The sequence below is a fragment of the Macaca fascicularis genome, chromosome 7 (genome assembly GCF_037993035.2).
Source record: "Macaca fascicularis isolate 582-1 chromosome 7, T2T-MFA8v1.1".
Classification (NCBI taxonomy): Eukaryota; Metazoa; Chordata; class Mammalia; order Primates; family Cercopithecidae; genus Macaca; species Macaca fascicularis.
Window position 1 is genome coordinate 128,305,053 of NC_088381.1, and position 23,842 is coordinate 128,328,894.

General features: G+C 33.3%; 1 protein-coding gene across 1 annotated transcript in view; it reads right to left on the reverse strand.

Annotated features, from left to right (window-relative positions):
• Positions 1-23,842, reverse strand: part of C7H14orf39 (chromosome 7 C14orf39 homolog) — a 51,235-nt gene that overhangs the window by 23,240 nt on the left and 4,153 nt on the right. Inside the window, exons 5-13 of the mRNA XM_065548874.1 lie at positions 20,260-20,349; positions 16,789-16,976; positions 16,653-16,695; positions 14,753-14,873; positions 13,728-13,819; positions 12,189-12,316; positions 10,990-11,066; positions 6,535-6,620; positions 6,381-6,439 (exon numbers count right to left, since the gene is read on the reverse strand). Of these exons, the coding sequence (XP_065404946.1) occupies positions 6,381-6,439; positions 6,535-6,620; positions 10,990-11,066; positions 12,189-12,316; positions 13,728-13,819; positions 14,753-14,873; positions 16,653-16,695; positions 16,789-16,976; positions 20,260-20,349 (884 nt within the window). The remainder of the gene's footprint in view (positions 1-6,380; positions 6,440-6,534; positions 6,621-10,989; positions 11,067-12,188; positions 12,317-13,727; positions 13,820-14,752; positions 14,874-16,652; positions 16,696-16,788; positions 16,977-20,259; positions 20,350-23,842) is intronic.

Below are 23,842 nucleotides of genomic sequence, written 5' to 3' on the forward strand. Positions count from 1 at the left end.
TACTGATGTAAAGTATTCCATTGCACAAACACAATATATCTATCCATTCTATTGCAAATGGATATTTGAAGTGTTTCTGCTTTCATGTACAACCAATGATATTATGAACATTCTTTTACGTATATCCTTGCATGTATGTACTTCTATTTCTCTAGTATATACCTAGGATTGGAACTACGAGGTATGGGGTATGTATATCTCTAATTTTACTAGATGCCAAATTTTTCCAAACGGTTGTACCAATTTTTTGTGGTAACCTGTCATTCTGAATTACTCCAGGAAATCATTCAATATCACCAGACAAAATGATTAGCTCCAATTATAATTTAGGTATGGTCTCAATATGTAGTCATTTATTAATGGAGTTCCCACCAATAGTTTATGAGAATTCCTATTGTCCTACATTCTCCTACTTAGTATTGTTAGACTTTTTAAGTTTTGCTAATCTGGTGGATGTGTAATGATACCTCACTGTAGTTTTATTTTGAGTTACCTGATTTTCATATGTTTATCTGCCACAAAAGATTCTCTTTTCTAAAGTGTATACTTTTATACTTTGCACATATTTCTAATTGGGTTGTCTGCTTTTTTCTTCTTCATTTATAGAAGTGCTTTACACATTTTGGAAACTACTCTTTTGAAAGTTTTATGTACTTCAAATATATTATTTGCCCTTGTACTCTTTTTATGGTATCTTTTGATAAACAGAAATTCTTAATTTTAATATTGCCAAATTTCTCCATCTTTCTTTCATGATTGGACTTTTTAATGCTTGAGAAATCCTTTCCTATCTTGAAGTCATGAAGATGTTTTTCTATTTGATCTTCTGAGAGTTTTATACTTTTTGTCTCTTAAATTTAAGTCATAAGCATTATTTTTTTACCACATATTACTTTCTCCAAAAGCTAGGTTTGAAAATTATTGAAAAAATTTTTAAATTCCAAAATAATTGTATTCATTCTTGGGTACGAAGCCACACTATACATGCTCCACAGCAGGTAGGGCTATGTGAGATATGTGCATTTCCCCATATTCCTAGAGATTGGCTATTCCTCCCTGTCAAACACTCTGTCAGCTTGGCGTATATAGATTATAAACAGGTGAAACAGATCACCTACACAGGTAATATATAATTTTTTTTCTCTCAGAAGGAGCATCTTTGTGGATTAAGCATACTGTGTTGGGTGAATCCTATACTGAGTGTGACAAAAAGACTCATAGTATATTAAATGAGCACTCTAAATATACATCCATTTCATGTTGTCAGAATAAGGCATTTTTAAAACTTCAAAACAAAAGTCAGTTATGAGACAAAAAGAGATATAGACTTTTATATACTTTAATAGAGCAATTGTTATGTATTACTAGTTTATAAAAATATATCCATCTGTGTAGTATATATTATATATACATTCACCATTATGTTAATATACATATACATACATGTATACACATGTGTGTGTATATACATACAGAGAATGAGTTCATATTTTCAAGGGTGTGTCAAAGTTAGAAAAGCTAGATGACTTGGGGATGATAAATTCATATATATATCCTGTGACCCTTCAGTAACTTTATTCAAAGAAAATAGTCCAAGGGTTTAAAAGATTAATGTAAAAGAATATAGAGGCATTATTTATAATAGCAAAAAAACTGAAAAAAAAAAAAACTAAAATATTCCACGTGAAAGAATGACTAAATAAATTACGGCATATCCACACAATGGAACATTATACGATCATTACAAATAAAATATATTTACTGACATAGAGAAATAACCTAAATAGTATATCAAGTGGGAAAAAAGAATAAAAATTATGTATAAAATATGATTCAAACTTGGAGGAAAAAAGAATAAAAATGCATAGAAAAACCGGTATACACCAGTATTTATGATGTTCAGTTACGTCTGAGTGATATTTTTGTTTTCTTTATATCTTTTTTTGTTTTCCAAATATTCTTTTGTTTTTATATACTTTAAGTTCTAGGGTACATGTGCACAACGTGCAGGTTTGTTACATATGCATACATATGCCATGTAGGTGTGCTGCACCCATTAACTTGTCATTTACATTAGGTATATCTCCTAATGCTATCCCCCTCCTCTCCCCCCTCCCCACAATAGGCCCCAGTGTGTGATGTTCCTCTTCCTGTGTCCAAGTGATCTCATTGTTCAATTCCCGCCTATGAGTGAGAACATGCAGTGTTTGGTTTTCTGTTCTTGTGATAGTTTGCTGAGAATGATGGTTTCCAGCTTCATCCATGTTCCTACAAAGGACACGAACTCATCCTTTTTGATGGCTGCATAGTATTCCATGGTGTATATGTGCCACATTTTCTTAATCCAGTCTGTCACTGATGGACATTTGGGTTGATTCCAAGCCTTTGCTATTGTGAATAGTGCCGCAATAAACATACGTGTGCATGTGTCTTTATAGCAGCATGATTTATAATCCTTTGGATATATACCCAGTAATGGGATGGCTGGGTCAAATGGTATTTCTAGTTCTAGATCCTTGAGGAATCGCCACACGGTTTTCCACAATGGTTGAACTAGTTTACAATCCCACCAACACTGTAAAAGTGTTCCTATTTCTCCACATCCTCTCCAGCACCTGTTGTTTCCTGACTTTTTAATGATCGCCATTCTAACTGGTGTGAGATGGTATCTCATTGTGGTTTTGATTTGCATTTCTCTGATGGTGAGTGATGATGAGAATTTTTTCATGTGTCTGTTGGCTGTATAAATGTCTTCTTTTAAGAAGTGTCTGTTCATATCTTTGCCCACTTTTTGATGGGGTTGTTTGTTTTTTTCTTGTAAATTTGTTTGGGTTCCTTGTAGGTTCTGGATATTAGTCCTTTGTCAGATGAGTAGATTGCAAAAATTTTCTCCCATTCTGTAGGTTGCCTGTTCACTCTGATGGTAGTTTCTTTTGCCATGCAGAAGCTCTTTAGTTTAATGAGATCCCATTTGTCAATTTTGGCTTTTGTTGCCATTACTTTTGGTGTTTTAGACATGAAGACCTTGAGTATGCCTATGTCCTGAATGGTATTACCTAGGTTTTCTTCTAGAGTTTTTATGGTTTTAGGTCTAACATTTAAGTCTCTAATCCATCTTGAATTAATCTTCGTGTAAGGAGTAAGGAAAGGATCCCGTTTCAGCTTTCTACTTATAGCTAGCCAATTTTTCCAGCACCATTTATTAAATAGGAATCCTTTCTCCCTTTCTTGTTTTTGTCAGGTTTGTCAAAGATCAGATGGCTGTAGATGTGTGGTATTATTTCTGAGGGCCCTGTTCTGTTCCATTGGTCTATACCTCTGTTTTGGTACCAGTACCATGCTGTTTTGGTTACTGTAGCCTTGTAGTGTAGTTTGAAGTCAGGTAGCGTGATGCCTCCAGCTTTGTTCTTTTGGCTTAGGATTGTCTTGGCAATGCGGGCTCTTTTTTGGCTCCATATGAACTTTAAAGCAATTTTTTCCAATTATGTGAAGAAAGTCATTGGTAGCTTAATGGGGATGGCATTGAATCCATAAATTACCTTGGGCAGTATGGCCATTTTCACAATATTGATTCTTCCTATCCATGAGCATGGAATGTTCTTCCATTTGTTTGTATCTTCTTTTATTTCACTGAGCAGTGGTTTACAGTTCTCCTTGAAGAGGTCCTTCACATCCCTTGTGAATTGAATTCCTAGGTATTTTATTCTCTTTGTAGCAATTGTGAATGTGAGTTCATTCATGATTTCGCTCTCTGTTTGTATGTTATTGGTGTATAAGAATGCTTGTGATTTTTGCACATCGATTTTGTATCCTGAGACTTTGCTGAAGTTGCTTATCAGCTTAAGAGATTTTGGGCTGAGACGATGGGGTTTTCTAAATATACAATCATGTCATCTGCAAATGGGACAATTTGACTTCTTCTTTTCCTAACTGAATACCCTTTCTTTCTTTCTTCTGCCTGATTGCCCTGGCCAGCACTTCCAACACTATGTTGAATAGGAGTGGTGAGAGAGGGCATCCCTGTCTTGTGCCAGTTTTCAAAGGGAATGCTTCCAGTTTTTGCCCATTCAGTATGATATTGGCTGTGGGTTTGTCATAAATAGCTCTTATTATTTTGAGATACATTCCATCAATACCAAATTTATTGAGAGTTTTTATCATGAAGGTCTGTTGAATTTTGTCAAAGGCCGTTTCTGCATCTATTGAGATAATCATGTAGTTTTTGTCTTTGGTTCTGTTTATATACTGGATTACATTTATTGATTTGCATATGTTGAACCAGCCTTGCATCCCAGGGATGAAACCCACTTGATCATGGTAGATAAGCTTTTTGATGTGCTGCTGGATTCGGTTTGCCAGTATTTTATTGACGATTTTTGTATTGATGTTCATCAGGGATGTTGGTCTAAAATTCTTTTTGTTGTGTCTCTGCCAGGTTTTGGTATCAGGATGATGTTGGCCTCATAAAATGAGTGAGGGAGGATTCCTTCTTTTTCTATTGATTGGAATAGTTTCTGAAGGAATGGTACCAGCTCCTCCTCATACCTCTGGAAGAATTCGGCTGTGAATCTGGTCCTGGACTTTTTCTGGTTGGTAGGCTGTTAATTATTGCCTCAATTTCAGAGCCTGCTATTGGTCTATTCAAGGATTCAAGTTCTTCCTGGTTTAGTCTTGGGAGAGTATATGTGTCCAGGAATTTATCCATTTCTTCTAGGTTTTCTAGTTTATTTGTGTCGAGGGTTTATAATATTCTCTGATGGTAGTTTGTATTTCTGTGGGATCAGTGGTGATATCCCCTTTATCATTTTTATTGTGTCTACTTGATTCTTCTGTCTTTTCTTCTTTATTAGTCTTGCTAGCAGTCTATCAATTTTGTTGATCTTTTCAAAAAACCAGCTCTTGGATTCATTGATTTTTGAAGGGTTTTTGTGTCTCCGTCTTCTTCATTTCTGCTCTGATCTTAGTTATTTCTTGCCTTCTGCTAGCTTTTGAATGTGTTTGCTCTTGCTTCTCGAGTTCTTTTAATTGCGATGTTAGAGTGTCAATTTTAGATCTTTCCTGCTTATTCTTGTGGGCATTTAGTGCTATAAATTTCCCTCTACACACTGCTTTAAATGTGTCCCAGAGATTCTGGTATGTTGTATCTTTGTTCTCATTGATATCAAAGAACATCTTTATTTCTGCCTTCATTTTGTTATGTACCCAGTAGTCATTCAGGAGCAGGTTGTTCAGTTTCCATATAGTTGAGTGGTTTTGATTGAGTTTCTTAGTCCTGAGTTCTAGTTTGATTGCACTGTGGTCTGAGAGACAGTTTGTTATAATTTTCTGTTCTTTTACATTTGCTGAGGAGTGCTTTACTTCCAACTATGTGGTCAATTTTGGAATAAGTGTGATGTGGTGCTGAGAAGAATGTATAGTCTGTTGATTTGAGGTGGAGAGTTCTGTAGATGTCTATTAGGTCCGCTTGGTGCAGATCTGAGTTCAATTCCTTGATATCCTTGTTAACTTTCTGTCTCGTTGATCTGTCTAATGTTGACAGTGGGGTGTTAAAGTCTCCCATGATTATTGTATGGGAGTCTAAGTCTCTTTTAAGTCTCTAAGGACTTGCTTTATGAATCTGGATGCTCCTGTATTGGGCGCATATATATTTTAGATAGTTAGCTCTTCTTGTTGAATTGATCCCTTTACCATTATGTAATGGCCTTCTTTGTCTCTTTTGATCTTTGTTGGTTTAAAGTCTGTTTTATCAGAGACTAGGATCGCAACCCCTGCCTTTTTTTGTTTTCCATTTGCTTGGTAGATCTTCCACCATCCCTTTATTTTGAGCCTATGTGTGTCTCTGCATGTGAGATGCGTCTCCTGAATACAGCCCACTGATGGGTCTTCAGTCTTTATCCAATATGCCAGTCTGTGTCTTTCAATTGGACCATTTAGTCCATTTACATTTAAGGTTAATATTGTTATGTGTGAACTTGATCCTGTCGTTATGATATTAGCTGGTTATTTTGCTCGTTAATTGATGCAGTTTCTTCCTAGTGTTGATGGTCTTTACATTTTGGCATGTTCTTGCAATGGCTGGTACCGGTTGTTCCTTTCCATGTTTAGTGCTTCCTTCAGGATCTCTTGTAGGGCAGGCCTGGTGGTGACAAAATCTCTAAGCATTTGCTTGTCTGTAAAGGGTTTTATTTCTCCTTCACTTAAATATTCTACAATAAAATATTCTACAATAAAATGTATTTAGGGAAGATGTATTTTAAAGCCTGGCATGCATGGTCAGTTAACCAGAGATGCAAATAATGCCAACAATTTATTTGACTACTATAAAAGCCTCATATAATTTGTTACCCCTACTTCTTAGAAAAAATATAAACGGCAAATACCTTTATCTCCTTTTTCAAACCACTGATTGGAATTTGATTGTTTCTGTGGAGTTAACAATCTAAAATAGAATAAATATAATTTTTGTATTTTTTCTGAGTTGATATCCATAAATTATTTCAGAGGTTAAAGCATTTTCTTATTTTTAAAAGTTACCTGACTTGCATAAACTTTTGTGAACTTTTGATAGCCGTAATATGTGAACATTTTGAATGGTTATCCACAGCAGAGTCATTAAACATCTGAAAGAAAGAAATTAAGCATCTGACTTGGCTATACAAAACAATAAAAAATTTTTTCCTTGTCATAGCAACTCAGAACTCTCATTTCGTTAGCATTTCATCCTTACCATCATTACCATCATTATCAACATCAACCACTACACACATTAACTGAAACCACTACATACAAAACATTAAGTCAAATGCTGAGAAACAAAAAAGTTTAAGAATTTAATGTCTTTGACAAGTATAGTAACGATCTGTAGTAGTATTTCTATATTTAAGATAAGCCTTTTAAAATTTATAACACCCATATTCATGACTCATCAACTAAATCTTACCAGTTTCTCAACTGATTATCTGATTTCTGTGTCCCTCCATTCTCTATTAGCTCTCAAATTCAACACAGGAAAGCAAAACAACAGAGTAAAAGATTAAAAGCTGAAACTTTCCTTTTTTATATATATGTAAAAAAGCTATTATTCCATTTTAACCTTAAATTGTTTAATATTAATATCTAGCTGGGAGTGGTGACTTATGCCTGTAATCCCAATACTTTCAGGGACTGAGGCCAGAGGATCACTTGAGCACCAGGAGTTCAAGACCAGCCTGTACAACATAGTGAGACCCTATCTCTACAAAACATTTAAAAATTAGCTGAGTTTGGTAGCCTGATGTCCTAGCTACTGGCGATGGGGGAAGCAAGGGTGGGGTTGAGGTGGGACGATCCATCGAGCCCAGGATTTCAAGGCTACAGTGAGCCATGATCACGCCACTACACTCCAACCTGGAAGTGACACAGCAACACTTTGTCTCAAAAACAAATTGTTTAATATTAATATCTAAACCATTGTTTTATTAATGTTTGTTTCAAGCCTTTTGTCCTCCTTGAATCACTCATTTTAAAGAGTCTCTGCTTTTTGTTATTTGACTCAAAATGAAAATATAGTTTTAACAGAAAAGTTTATCTCATTTATTTTTGCTATAACAGACATTGATCTTAATTCCGTCATCTTTCTGTGCTCTTCAACTGTAAGAAAAAGTGTCAACCTCCTTTAAAGAACAAGTGATGCTACTGTTTTGATGTATGCTTTAAACCAAGCTTGTTCAACCCATTGCCTGCAGGCTGCATGCGGTCCAAAATGGCTCTGACTGTGGCCCAATACAAATTTGTAAACTTTCTTAAAACATGAGATTTTTTTCAAGGTTTTATTTATTTATTTTTTAGTTCATCAGCTATTGTTAGTGTTAGTGTATTTTATGTGCGGCCCAATACAATTCTCTTTTTCCAGTATGGCCCAGGCAAGTCAAAAGACTGGACACACCTGTAAGGAGAATACATGTCTGTATATGTCTCCTGGTACAAATACCTGTACAAATATTTCAAATATTTGTTTCGAGTAGATGTCAAGCAGTAGAACTGCTAACTATATACATTTTTATTTGTAATAAATTTATATTGTGAATCAGTCCTCCAAAGTGGTTGTACCAAATTACACTTTCACTATTCTTGACCTCACTAAATATTACCAAGCAAATATTTTAAGTCTGCTAACCTGATAGGTAAAACCAGGCATTTCAATGGTTTAATTTGCATTTCCCTGTACTTCTGGGGTCTGGCATCTTGTTACATTTAGTGATCCTTTGGCTTTCCCTTTTTATAAACTGCCTTCTTATTTTTGTCCATTTTTATTATCTCTTTATTAATTTGTAAGAGTTACTATGTACTTCTTTATATAGTATACATTGCGGATACCAATATTTTGCTCATTTTGTTATTGTCTTTTAACTTTGTTAGTGTCTTTTGTCACATATAAGTTTTTATTTTTATGTAGTCTGTTGTTCACTTTGTCTTTTTCCTTCACCACATTGTTATAATTACTATGTTTTGATAATATTTACAAATGTTTCGGGTGATGGAAATATTCTGGAATTAGAGTGATAATGGTTGCACAACCTTATGATACACTAAAAACCACTAAATCTACACTTTTAAGTGGTAACTTTCATGGTATATGAATTATACCTCAAGGAAAGAAGAAAAATAATGGATATTTTGACATATGGCCATACAGATCCCCCTCTTTATCTTGCAAGTTTTTTAGGGGAGGGCTACCGTTGTGTTTGACTTGTATTTTTTAAATTATAGTAAGTAAAAATAGCAACTTTTTAGAATTCATTGAGATATACTTTTTATTCTAGTAATGGGTCAATTTTGGTTAATATTGCAAATAAAAACTTAACTGTATTCTGTGTATGTTGAGCACAAAGTTTGCTAATTGTGCTATTCAGATTCCCTAAATTCTTATTTATTTTTCACCCATTTGATTTACCTCTGTGGCAGAAACTGCCATTTGCCTGTCCTATCCAAAATCTAATTTCTCCTTGTGTTCTACTTTAAAAAACAAAGAAACAAACAAAAAAACCCTGTTTCCCAACCTCTCCTGCAGATAGAGGTACCCAAGTGACCAAGTTCTGGCCAGTGAAATGATATCATAAATTGTTTACGGAGCTTCCGGGAAAAATCCTTAAAAATGGGGCTGACTCAGCTGGCCCTTCTCCCCTATTTCTTTCCTGCCTGGAAGGCAGATATGATGGCACATTTACATAGTTACCTTCTGACCATGAAGTGACCTAAAGGTAAAAGCATAGCATGAAAAATAGCAGGAAAACAAAACATAGATGAAGCTTGAGAAATAACGACATTGTTGAGATGATGCTATCAGTCCTGAATCTGAATCACCTACTTTAGAATTTTATGGCAAGTAAGAGAAAAATTCATGTTTATTTTGTTTAAGATGCTATCATTTCACTGGTTTAGTTTTATATTGTTTCACATATAGCCAAACTCAACTCCTAAACTCACAATCAGTACTTTTTTTTGAGAGACTATATTAAGCTTCTTAACTGTGTATTTAACCATTTATTTGAAAGTCTGTCAAATTCTGCTTTACATATTTTGAAACTTGAAATAATTTAGCACATTGTGGTTTTTATAATTTCTTGGTAAATTGTTCTTTTTAAAAATATGAAATGTATTTACCCCATTAATGCTTTTCACCCTGAACTCTATTTCATACAACATTGTTACATCTGCCTTGTTTTTGTTTGCATTTGCCTGATATATTTTCTTTTTTTTCAGCCTCAATGTCAAGTTGTTTCTGCTCTTCTGCTTTAATAGCATATACTCGTATTTTGTTTATATATCCCATAGAAGTAGTTCTGTCTTTTAACGGGGGTTTAACTCAGTCACATTTTTGTGGTTACTAATTTGTTCAGAACTATTTCTGGCACCTTATTCGTTTTCTATTTACAATGCTTTCTAGCTGTTTTATTTTTACCCCCATTACTGTCTTTTGTTGGACTAATTAATTTTGTTTTATCTATTTTATTCTACTTTTTTAAAACTAACACATTCTATTTCTCTTCCGGTGGTTACCGTTAAATGTTTAATATATATGCATAAATTTACATTTTTCCAACAATGTATGGAGTTCATCAGTGTTCATATCTTCTCCCTACCTCTATCCTTAAATAAAAAATAGAACTCTAGTAAACTTATTTTTCTCATTTATTTTTCCACCTTCATCCCATATTGACATTATCTGGAATTTCAGTACCAGATTTAAAAATTTTTTTAAGTTATACATGTTTACACTTGAGTTTCACTAATTACTTTGGTCACCATTACCAGTGTAAGAACAATTATATTTTTCATTGAGGCTTTCCCTCTGGACTATTTTCAGGAAGAATGGGGAAAGATAAAAAAGTGTGCCAGCAGCAGTTAGCTCTCTGGGTGGTATGCTCCTTACTCTTCATGGGCATCAAGAACCACCCAGGGGACCTGCCTATCTCTCTCACCCAAACTTCCATATTCACTGCTTCCACCTGGAGACAGTCATTCCACTGCTGATGCCTGGCCAAAGATACAGTGGATATAAGATGAACAGGGGGTTAAGTAAACTAACTACGACTGAGGTAATGCAACAAATTACCTTACTCATTGTCCATATACCTTTATCTTGTGGAACAGTATTATCCTATGCATGTCCTGGGCAATAATTTACCTCTTCAATCCAATCCTGCTATTTTTCCTTCAGGAATTTCTCACAGTTTTGGGTCTACTATGTACAGGGCTTGGTATTTTAAAATATCTTTTTCTATTATTTTTAGGAATAAGGGGACAAGTTACAGTATACAATCAGAATGCCATATTGAAACACCTTTAAATTTTTTAGACCTTGAGTTTGCACTAATGGCTGATTTAATAAATTTATAACACACACACACACACACACACACACCCGTCTGTGTCTTAAGGGTAGTACATTCATTATTACACTTAATGCAAGCAGGTATTTAATTTATACTACTAAAAAGAGATACCTACCTGTGTATCATTTTCTTTTTGTCTGAAGTCAATATTGGCAAGCTTTGACTGATTCACAGAACTTTCTTCTTTTACATCTAGATTATTAAACAGTACTACTTTAAATCAACTCTGGAAACAGAATCAAGTATCTTCCCCAACATTTAACCTAAACTTATAATTTAGAAAATCAAATCTACACGAATATTTAGTTTAAATTAAAATATGAAATTATGAAATTATTTTAAAACTCTTAATTCCTTACTATATAATAGCTTTACAATAACTATGAAGATGAAATGACACCAAAGAAGACAGAGTGGTTGAGGAGACAAAGAAACCAGCCAGTGTAGTTAATCTAATATAATATATTAGGTTGGCGCAAAAGTAATCATGGTTTTCACCATTACTTTTTTTTTTTTTTGAGACGGAGCTTCGCTGTGTCCCCCAGGCTGGAGTGCAGTGGCCGGATCTCAGCTCGCTGCAAGCTCCGCCTCCCAGGTTTACGCCATTCTCCTGCTTCAGCCTCCCGAGTAGCTGGGACTACAGGCGCCCGCCACAACGCCCGGCTAGTTTTTTGTATTTTTTTTAGTAGAGATGGGGTTTCACCGGGTTATCCAGGATGGTCTCGATCTCCTGACCTCGTGATCCGCCCGTCTCGGCCTCCCAAAGTGCTGGGATTACAGGCTTGAGCCACCGCGCCCGGCCTACCATTACTTTTAATGCCAAAACCGTTATGTAACGGCAAATGCCATTAAATTTTAATTAAAAGCAATGGCAAAAACTGTGATTACTTTTGCACCAACCTAATAGTTCATTTAATCTGCAGAGCCACTGAATGAAACTTGACTCAAATATCTCAGTGACTAAGTTACAGATACTATTAGCATAAGTCTTTTAACTAAGTCACACATATTGATAATCAACTCCTCAAATGAAAAATATGTAATTTTTCATCCTCCTCTAATAGCTGTGCAACCAGGCCAGACACTGTTTTTGAAAATTATTGTGTGAATAATTCCTTTCTCAAGAGAAAAAAGTTAGGTATAGAAGACATATTTTGTTTGCTCTCAGAAAGATTCAAAGCAGCACTTTCTTGAGTTTATAGGTCCCCAGTATTGTTTTTGCTTACACCGAATGATAAATAAAATTGCTCCCTTTTATTTCTTCTGTGTGTTTGCAAAAAAAAAATGTTTTTGAATAACAAACAGATATTATACCTGCAATTCTTGGTTCTGAAGAATGCATCTTTATTGGTCTTACTAATTTCTGAGATTCATAAGGAAGAAATAATTGACTGCTTTGAGTTTTATTAAATGCAGGTACATGTTCATCTTTTTCAAAAATTCTAAAGAGAAAGGTGAATTACATTAAATATTAGATAAGTTAAAATTAACATATTTTAAAGCTAGGAGGCATATTTAGATACTATATAATAAAAACCACTCATTTTGCAGATAATAAAACTGAGTTCCAAAGAATTTAATAGACTTGCCCAAAATGACTGAATTACTTAGTAGTGGTGTCAGAGCAAAACCACACTTCCCCTGATTAAGTTCAGTGCTCTTCCCAATATAGTCCACTCTTGTTTTTAAAATATAATAATTGAAAAAGACTTTCTACACATGTCAAAAACATTTTAAGCCAAAACTTGTAACTACAAATAGCATGCTTCAGATTTCATGGTACTTCAAACTTTAAAAAGACATATTCAGAAATAAATCAACCAACATGAATACAGAAATTGTTAAAACAGTATTATAATCATAAATGGGTCTTTTAAGTTTTTTACTGAAGGAATAGTTTTCACTAAATTTTACCTAAATCAAAGAAATAGAATAAACACTGTCAGAATATATATTGAGTTAAAAATGACTAAATATTCATATGTTTCTGTCAATATATGGAATTTTTCTTAAAGGCAGTCAATAAAGTAAAATTCTGTCTATTTACCTATTTTTTCAATTAACTTCATTATAAAATTAAAGACATACTTGCATTGAATGTGGTACATGGGAGTGGAGGAATCGAGAAAATAACACATCCAAAAAAGTAGGATCAGGGAAATTAACCTGACAGAAGAGTATGTTGAAAAATCAGATTAAGGGCCATGGAACTTAAGGAAAGGAGTTTTAGAAGAATGAAAAAGGATTAAGTAGGAGGGAAAAGTAAAAGCTGATCAGAAACAGCAATAGTAATACATCTATTTTTCTGTCATAGGATAACAGGCAGATCCCATTTTTTTTTTTTTTTTTTTTTTTGCCTCTATAACTGATCTCTATTTTATCACCACTAAAACAAAAGACAAGGAAATACGATGTCACACATTTAGCAGCATGCTTTGACTCATCTTCACTCTATAGCAAAGGAAGAACTGGTCAAGGTGGACAGGGTGATAAAAAAGTAAATACCTTGCTATTCCCACTATTGTTTCTGTTTTAATTCTATTGCTGGCCCATCATGGAAAACACTGGATGATTTATACAACTGACAGGTTCTAGAACAGCAGATTTGCTGCTGCTACTCTATTTCTCTTTACATATTATCCTCAGCCTTACTAAATAACAAGCAGATTTTAGTACTAGTTCATAATATTTAAGTTAATAATATTTTTCATAAGAAATTAATAGAAAATAGCCTGCACAACAAAATTTACCAATACTGCGTAAATATTAGTGGTTTGGGATGGAATACAGAATCAAACTTTTAGATGCAAAATATCTGTTCACATAAAATCTAATTTTAAAGGTTACCTATACCTTTCTTTCGGTTCTTTTCTGTTTTCTACATTTTTGTTCTTTTCTTCCAGAGTTTCTGAAAGAGCCTTAGTTTCATAATGCCTAGATATCTGCTAAAAAGACAAATGGGAATGCAAAACAAAATAATTACTTGCAAAGCAGTAAAAAAGATATGCTTTATCTGTTTTTCTATATAATCATAAGATTCATATTTTTGATAGTATCTACTATCGTCTATTTACAGTTATTAAAACAAAAACAAAATTAACAATAAATCGCACCCCTTTAACTTTTCCTTACAATTCCACTGGCAAATGTAGATTTTAACGAACTCCAATCTTTTTAAAAACAGATAGTCATAAGCAAAGTAGACATTGATTCCTTACATAAGGACACAGTTACCATATATTTTAAAGGAAATGGCATCTACTTTCTTCTGTTTACTAAAATGATATTACTGTTATTTAGTACCTCATAGTTAATGAATGATAAGAATACAATATTTAACAGAATTTTCAAACATTTGGAAAATAAGGTATTCAAATTTTTCTCAGAATTTGGAAGCGACTTTGATGGGTTATCATACCTATGTAAATAAAAGCCACAGTTTCGTGGATGGCATCCAAACGTATCCAAGAAAATATAATTTTTTTTTGAGACGGAAAAGGCTACACTAGTTCTAGCCTAGCTCGCTAAAGATTATAGTCATGTATTTTTCAAGTTTCTTTATTTACTACCTTTTAAAAAAACCCTGGCGTAGGTCTTTTAATGCCTTTAAAATCCTGTTATTATGCTGCATCTTATTCCTTCCTCATGTTCTCTCCTCAGACCTCAAAGAAAGCTAAACTATTCCCCAAAACTCAGTTTAATATATTCAGTACCTAAAATACATTTTGGCTCCAAAGGTAATCTGAGGCAAATAAATTATCTTAAACCTTTCTCCATATCAGGCTGTCATAAAAATAGCTCTTCTAAAACTGTCAACTAACATACCACTATATTTATACATTAATACACATATTAGAAATATATAACAAAATATATACCTGGTTTAAATAATTAATTTCTATTTCCATTTCATCTACTTCTTTCTTCAATTCAGATGAACTTTTGGTAAAATTGCTGGCATTTTTAAGAATATCTTGTGTTTTACATCTCAAATTAACACTTCTTAAGTTAAGGAACTATGTCATGTAAGTAAATTTTAAATTTATAATATATATACCATATCAGAAATGATTATGTGACATCATTTATATGTATGTTCCATATAAACAGTAAACAATATTAAAAACAGTATCTGAAAACAGGAGAATAACATAAACATTTGGCAGACTAACAAAGATAATTTATTGTTTATGTTATATATTGAGCTTAAAAATAACATTTAATACAAAATATTTGCTAGGATTATTTCAGTTAAGTATTTTCACAGGGTAGTCTTTTTTTTTTTTTTTTTTTTTTTTTTGCTTTTTAAATCAAAGTTCATTGTGTCACTTGCCATAACTAATAAAACATAATTCAGGCCCAAATTTAACTTCTTATGTGCTTCCATTATTTATTTGTTCAAAGACAATATTAAAAATCTACCCATTTCAAGCCAACAACAGTATGCTGGACAAAAACAAAATCGACCAAATTTCCCTTTTCTTGCTCTGTAAGGCTCATCAGTGTACCCTACAGAACTCAAAAGAGAGGCAGATCTTCAATTTGGACTTTCTACTTGAACTGGATTTGTGCCCAATTTCAAGTAAAAAATCCTCAGCTATTAATAGACATTCCACATGGTTCTTAGCTAATACAATGTCCTAAATTACAATCCATTTAGGAGAATTTGAAAATGATAGAATAGTGACAGTTAACAAGAATTCCAGAGAAAATTAACCAGGGCTTTCCTATTCTGCCTTAAAATATGTATGATTTATAAGATAGAATATAAAATTTCAGGTGAATCATGATTTATAAGTCTATTGTTATCAAGTTTCCATTAAAATGTTAGATACAGATAATTAAATCCTAATCTTCAAATCTTCCTACCTCCATTCACCTCTTCCTGTTTGTCATGCAACCTTGTATCTCATCCCATTCCACATCCAACTCCCTAAACCCTTGCTATACCTTCAGCATCTACTAACTTTTGCCCCTTCCCACTGAAAAGTTAAAGCACAAATGGGCAGCAAATGAACAGCAAAAAATCGAAGAGACTAAAACCAAAACATGGAAAAAGCTAGCAGCAGAAGAGTTAAAAGGATGGTTTAGAATGAAGCAGACAGAAAGGAAGGTAGAATGCAGGGATAAAGAAGACTTAGTACAAATAGTGGAGTTATAATCTGATAGGAAAGCATATGAAGGATTGCGGAGGTTGAAAGAGGATTAAAGTTTCAAGTTCATCATCAGGGAAGAGCTCTCTGATGAACAGGTGAGACTTAGACCAATTAAGAATTACTTAGGCATCTATTACAGTGGTACTGTATTAGAATTATTTGTTTACATGTCTGTCTTCCCTACTAAACTCTGAGCTCCTTGGAAGAGAGCTCTGTATCATCTTCAGTATTGCCTGGCACAAGGTAGGTTTCCAATGATAGATGAATGAATAAATGTAACTCACCTCCTTTGCACCTTCCATTCTAACAAGTAATAATCAAGCAATTTAACTGGAATTTTCTTTGGTAAGACAGACCAATATGACATTTTCATGGTTTGGTTCCTAAGATACACCACTTAAACCCAAATACATATGCCATTTTATTCTTACCAAAGTTGCTTGCTTCTGATCACATGAATATACATGAAAATGAATCCAAGATGACCTTTAAAATGACTTTTAAAATCTTTTAATTAAACACAAAACAAATCCGTGTTATTCTCACAAAGGAAACACAGTAACAAAATTCAAAACAATGCTTATCTAATAAAAATTATAAGTACAAATACTATTGTGGATACATGTTTAATGTCCATTTAATAAGTGATGGAAAGGGAGCAGGCACTGAAAAACAAAGTCATAGCATAAGCTGATTTATTATCTTCTTTTTGTTACAAAGATACCATAATTAAAACAAAATGATAAAAATATTAATACCTCGAAATTTCATAAAAATTGTTTCATTCATTTTTAATTGTTCAGTACATGCCAACACTCTGCTTTGAATTTCTTCATGTTCTCTTTTCTTCTCATAATATTCACATGAAAAGGGTGTTTCTGAGTATTTTAGTTGGTATTGCTTCAAAACTTCTTTATATTGATGTATATAATCATGATACATTTCTCTGTTGAAATTAAAAGAAATTATGTCTATGTAACAACAATAGATCTAAAAGCTTTGTAAATAGACTGTTAAAGTCTATTAAATTAAGCATAAAAGGCAAATCAAATGTCTTCTTATTCTTGCTTCCCTCAATATTGCCTGTCCTTCAGACTTTCCTTAACTCCACCACACTTCTCAACTTGACTCTTTTTCTTCATTATCTGAGTTATTCACTTCCTAATTCTATTCAATTTAACTCCCACTCCCATCATTTTAATGATGCTATTCTTCCCAAGGTCACCAATGATCAAATTTGTCCAACTAAATGATTTCTTTTTAGTACTGCTCTTAATTAACACTGCAGAACCTGGTTCTTCTGATCACTTACTCCTAGTAGAACCTCTATGTCCCCTGGCTTCTGAGTCTCTACTCTCCCCAGCTCAGCTACTTCTATAACCATATATTTTTAATCTTCAATTTTCATTAGCTAAAATTACCACATGAAGTCATGTTCTATGTGTTAGAACTCTGGTTCACCATCATGTATACCCCATAACTATTTTATGAAGAAAATTTTATCACGGTTTAGAAGAACTCCTCTGGTCCAGCTCCAGTAGTAGTGGCCGCTCATCTACTTAGGCACAAATCTTAAATGAGACAGTTAATTCTTGCAAAAGGACATTAACCTTTTTTTCTTATTTGACCTGTGCTCGATTCTACATGAATCAAAATTACAATGGCCTATGAGCCAAATCTAATCTGCCACCTATTTTTGTACAGCCTATGAACTATGAATGATTTTTACATGTTTCAATGATTGAAAAAAATCAAAAATTTATTCCATGACACATTAAAATTATATGAGATTTAAACTTCAGTGTCCATAAATAAAGTTTTATTATAGCTCATTTATTTACATATTATCTGAAATTCTCTGGTGCCATAATAGTAGAGTTGAGTAGTCATGACAGATGTTGGCCCACTAAGGTTAAAATATTAATACTTACTATCTGGTCCTTTACCAAAAAAGTTTGCCAACTCTAATCAACAACATTGAAAATGTTAAATCCAGTTCTTTATAGAAAATATATTCTTAAATCTTCTTTTTGCCCAATTCTTATCAAATACTTAGTTTCAAAAAAAATCATAGAAAAATTTTTGAAAATATATGGTTCTTACATTCCTCAAGATTTTGTCATTTCTTGGATCAAAGTATACTCTATGGGGGAGTTTCTTAAAAGATACTCTGATTATCTCACCTTAGCAGATTAGGGAAGAACAAGTCTTCAAAAACTGCACACATGAGAAGAAAAGTAAGGATAACAGCCCTGTGCTGGTGAGCAGGTCTGAATCTTAAGAAAGTTTTAATTTCTTAATATTACTAAACTGTCCCCTTTAGCAAGAAAAAGCAGTTGAGCCCTAAACAAGCTCCTATTCCTCTAAATGCATACTTGCTAATTAAGACCCACTTACTATTTAATAGCTTGGGGAAAATGGTACAGGGAAGAAATACCTATAAGAAAATTCAGCCTGGGTCACCAGTTCCAGGTGAGATGAACATACCACATCCACCCTATTCATACTGTATATTCATGCTCACTCTTCTAACATACTCCATATAGAAACTCCGGCAGAGCCTAGCATAGCTATGTCATAGTTAAAGAAGAGCCATTATTATCTCATCTGTGCCAGCAATACTATTTTTCATGAACGACTTGAACAGGGATGGGAGATTAGGAAAAACAAGCAACTGGTGCCTCTACTTCCTCCATTATCCACGAAACCAACAAATGAGTTATTTTCCATTTATAAATGCCTGGTACTGAATCATCAATTCAATTAAGCTACGTGGCTGGTTTAAGAAAGAAACAGACAACTGTTTTCACTTTAATACCTTCAGTTAGCTCACAGAAGTCCTCTATAACAAACACCGTGAGAGAAGTATATATTTTAACTGGTTTGCTTTAGCCTCTTACAGAATCATTTTTAAGAATTAATGTTTTATAGTCATGACTTACATTGATAAATGTTATAAGAAGCAGTTATATATATTGTGTTTGGGGCTGGGGGCGGTCACTGAAATACATTGCACAATTTCCCCTTTAAAGGACCCAGAGGAGAAATTTCTCTCAAGCCTCAGGAGAAGCCTCTACTTACCCTAAGCAATTGACCTGTTTTTTTAAATGAATATTATGAATCCCAAACTGATTATATTTCCACAATGCCTTGACTACTAGGAATTTGAAAGCTTAATTCCTGCCTGTATCTAACAAATGTGTGGGATACATAGCATGAATTTCTAACTTCATCAAAACCTTCAATTTCCTATATTTTCCTTACTTCTCTGTAGCCTTGATTTTTAATCTAGTTTCTTTAAACACTATCCTTTGAAGATGATTATTTAGTCAAATCATCTAAAATCCTTTTTTAAATGAAGCAGGATGTATAAATGACAACACAATTCTCCTTCAGTGATCCCACCCTCTGTCTACCCTCTAGATGATGGTGTACTCCAGCTTTCTCCTCTTTTTGCTCCACATATTTCCATGGGCAATCTCATATATTTCCATAATTTCAAAATGAAGTCCATATCTATAACTTTAGTCCCTGTCTTTTCTTAAGACTTGTCTTTGAATATATAGAGTATTGCATTCTAGATTTTGCACATATGTTTTTAGTTACAATATAAAAATACATACTGCTCTCATCCAATTATACTAAAAAAAAACATTTCAATGTTTTATTTTAAGTGAAATTTTAATGCTATATAATGTGTTCAAAGTCTCTTGCCTTGTTTCATTACATTCACTAATTACATTTAATCCCCAAGACAATGTGATTATACATATAATAAATTCATACAATTATTGGTGTTTCTCTATTAGAATATAACCACTCCATTAAATCAGCAGTCTAAGATATACAAGTTTGATATAAAATATCCTTCAAAAATCAATATCCCAAATTTGTAATAAGCTAATTCTACAGTTAACTATTCCCCCAGATGTTTGCCTAAACAGTTCACTCATAAAGACCATTAATTGATGGACTCTGCTATAATAATTGCTACTGAGAAAGAGTTTATATCTAAGGCCATATCTAAATATATCTAGGGTCAGAGAGAGCTTTACAACAAGTAGGTAGAACCTTCCACTGCACCCAAGGAGTCCAAAATACTACATTTACTTAAAATCAAAAACTCCTTCATAGTACAAAATGTCTACATTTTTCAATTGACATTCTTACACACCATGTCCTAGTAATACAAACTTATAGAATTGATAAACTTAATATATGTATTATACTTGTCTTTTTCAGTAGTTTCTTGATAAATAGTAAGTTGATCCTGCATATAATCTTCATGTTTATGAAAAACATCACATGTTGGCTTCCAGCTATAGAAAAAATTATATTTGTAATTAGCAACATGGAATGATAAACAAATTGACAGAGATAATTAAAAAATGAACATAATCATTTGAAGAGAAATGAATCTTTCTCTTCCTGGAGAAAACAAGCTTACATCAAGAAAAGTATTTCCATCTCATATCACTCCCACTACCTCCATTTGTGGACTATTATACTCAAATATCAATATTCATGAATTTTTATATTAAACTTGTTTTTGAACCATTACTAGGGAAAGAGCAAATGTGACATGGCTGGATTGTGTATTGCTATGGCATTTCTATTATACACTTTATAACACTCCAATATCAGCCTTTCTCTCTCATCACATTTCTAAGATTTTGGCCAAAAAAATTCTTTTGGAGTAATCATTCAAAGAACTAGAATAAGGGCTAAAGAGAGGCTTTTTGCTCCTTTAACACTTAGAAAACAGGTGTCACATCATCCTGAGTAACAAAAAAAGATAAACCAGAGCAAACGAATTACAAAATCAGACAATACGAATATAACAAATATTCCCTTATACATTTTTATTATGTAACTTGAAAGAATATTACCAATACAAAAATCTAAAATGAATATATACCATGGTGGCTTCCAGTCTAAGTATTGTTCAAATATTTCCCTTTTTTCTAACATTTTTTTTCAGATTCAAAAAGTATACATGCCCAATTTGGAAGCACAGAAAAGTATATGTAAGACAATATTAATCATATTCTCAATATTGAATAATGACTACTATTATTGTTTTAATAAATTGTTTCTACATGTTACTATAATGATACATTTTAACATCATTGAGATCTTACCCTCTTTTTATCACTTAGTAACAGAACTTGTACCTAAATATTTGTCCGAATTTCTGATCATTTCCTGAGAAAATATTCTCCAAAATGAAATTAGAAGGTCAAAAATTATACATACATATATTCCCAATATTTTAAAATATCATAAATACTCATGGTTGTAAAGATAGAAACACTAGACACTGGAAACTAGTATGGGGGGAGAGGTGAAAAACTATTGAGTACTATGCTTACTACCTGGGTGATGGGATCAGTCATACCCCAAACCTCAGCATCACACAATATACCTATCTCATAAACTTGCACATATGCCCCCGAATCTAAAATAAAAATCGGAATTATTTTAAAATTCCATAAAACTACATGTTCATTGAGAAGGTATTCACTATAGGCCTTTTGATGTACATCCTTCTAGACTTTTTGTAATTATATATAAATATACAATTACTAAATTGGCTTAATATTATGAATATTGTTATTTAACCTGCTTTGACCAATTTGTAATTTTAAAAAGCAAGTTGGAGACCTTGCTTTTTAAAAGACTTCCTTTACTGTTAACATCTTCCCATGTCAACAAATATACGCCTATATCACAATTTTATTGGCTGCCTAGCGTTCATTCACATGGATACACCAAAACTCATTTAACCAGTTCCCTAATGCTGAACATTAGAGTTGCTCCTAATATTTTCCTATCATTACAAAAAGACTGAAATAGAACTCAACTCAATGGAAAAAATAAATAAATAACCTGATATTTTAAAGGGCAAAGGATCTGAATAGACATTTCTCAAAGAAGAGATACAAATGGCCAACAGACATATGAAAAAATGCTCAATACCTCTAATCATCCGGGGAATTCAAATTAAAACCAAAAATAAGAAATTACCTCACACCTGTTAGAATGGCTGTTATCAAAAAGATGAATAAGGCTGGGTGTGGTGGCCCACACTTGTAATCCCATTACTTTGGGAGGGTGAGGCAGGCGCATCACCTGAGGTCAGGAGTTCAAGACCAGCCTGGCCAACATGTGAAACCGTCTCTACTAACAATACAAAAAGTAGCTGGGCATGGTTGTGCATGCCTGTAATCCCAGCTACTCAGGAGGCTGAGACAGGAGAATCGCTTGAACCCGGGAGGTGGAGGGTAGAGGTCGCACTGAGCCAAGATTGTGCCATTGCACTCCTGCCTGGGTGACAAGAGTGAAACTCTATCTCAAAACATAAAAAAGGTGAATAACAACAAGTTTTGGGGAGGATGTGGAGAAAAGGAAACTCTTGGACACTGTTGGTGGAAGTGTAAATTAGTACAGCTACTTCAGAAAATAGTATGGCAGGTCCTCAAAAAACTAAAAGTAGAATTACCATATGATCCAGCCATCCCACTTTTGAGTATTTGTTCAAAGGGAATGAAATCAGTACATCAAAGAGATATCTGCCCTCCCATATTCATTTTAGCATTATTCATAATATCAAGATATGGAAGCAACCTAAGTGTCCCACAAGAGATGATGGATAATGAAAGTGTGGCATAGATACACAATAAAATACCATACAGCCTGAAAAAAAGTAGGAAATTCCGTCATTCAAGACAACATACATGGAACTATAGGATGTTATGCTAAGTGAAATAAGCCAGGCAGGTAATGGCAAATACTGTATGATCTCACTTATATGTAGAATCTAAAAAAGTCAATCTCATATAAACAGAGAGTAGAAAGGTGGTTACCAGAGGTGGGGCTGAGGTAAAGAAAAAATGGGGAAAGGGAAAATGTTGATCAAAGAACACAAAGTTTAAGTTGGAGTGGAGGAAAAAAAATTAGTGATCTACTGCACTGTATAGTGACTACAGTTAAATAATATATATTTCAAAAGTGCTAGAAAAATAGCTTTTTAACATTCTCATCACAAAAAAAATAAGTTGGTAAGGTGATGAATATCTTAATTAGCTTGATTCTTTCGACAATGTATAACATCACATTGTACCTCCTAAACATGCATAATTTTCAATTAAAAATAAATTTTAAAAATGTTCTGTGTATGGAAAAAAAGACTGACATAAACATTTGGTTGTACATTACATCTTTGAGAGGATCTCTAGTTCCTTATGAAAAATTCTCAGAAATTGAATCACTTAATCAAAAATTATGTTTGGGCCAGAGGCGGTGGCTGACATGTATAATCCCAGCACTTTCGGGGGCCAAAGTGGGAGGATCACTCGAGTCCAGGAGTTCAAGACCAGCCTGGGCAACACAGTGAAACTCCATCTCTATTTTTTAAAAAATCATGCTTAGTTTTAAAGCTTTTAAAAATATATACCAGCATGTCATCTAAAAGATTTATACTACCGTACACTCCTACGGTGTATGAGAGTTGGTATTCTTATTTCTTGCCAGTGCCAGGTGTTTTTTTTTTTAATCTCAGCAAAACTCAGAGGCAAAAATAATAGCATTTAATTATTGCTTTAATTTAGATTATTTCTATTAGTAAGATTGAGCATTTCTGCACGTGTTAGACTTGTGTATTTTTTTCATTTTGGTATTTACCCGTTTACCTTCTTTGCTCATTTTTCTAATAGTACTTTTGCTTTTTCTTATTATTTCTACAAGTATTTTATGTTTTTAAACAATCCTTATTTGACACTTTTCCTAGCTTATCCTTTTGTCTTTCACATC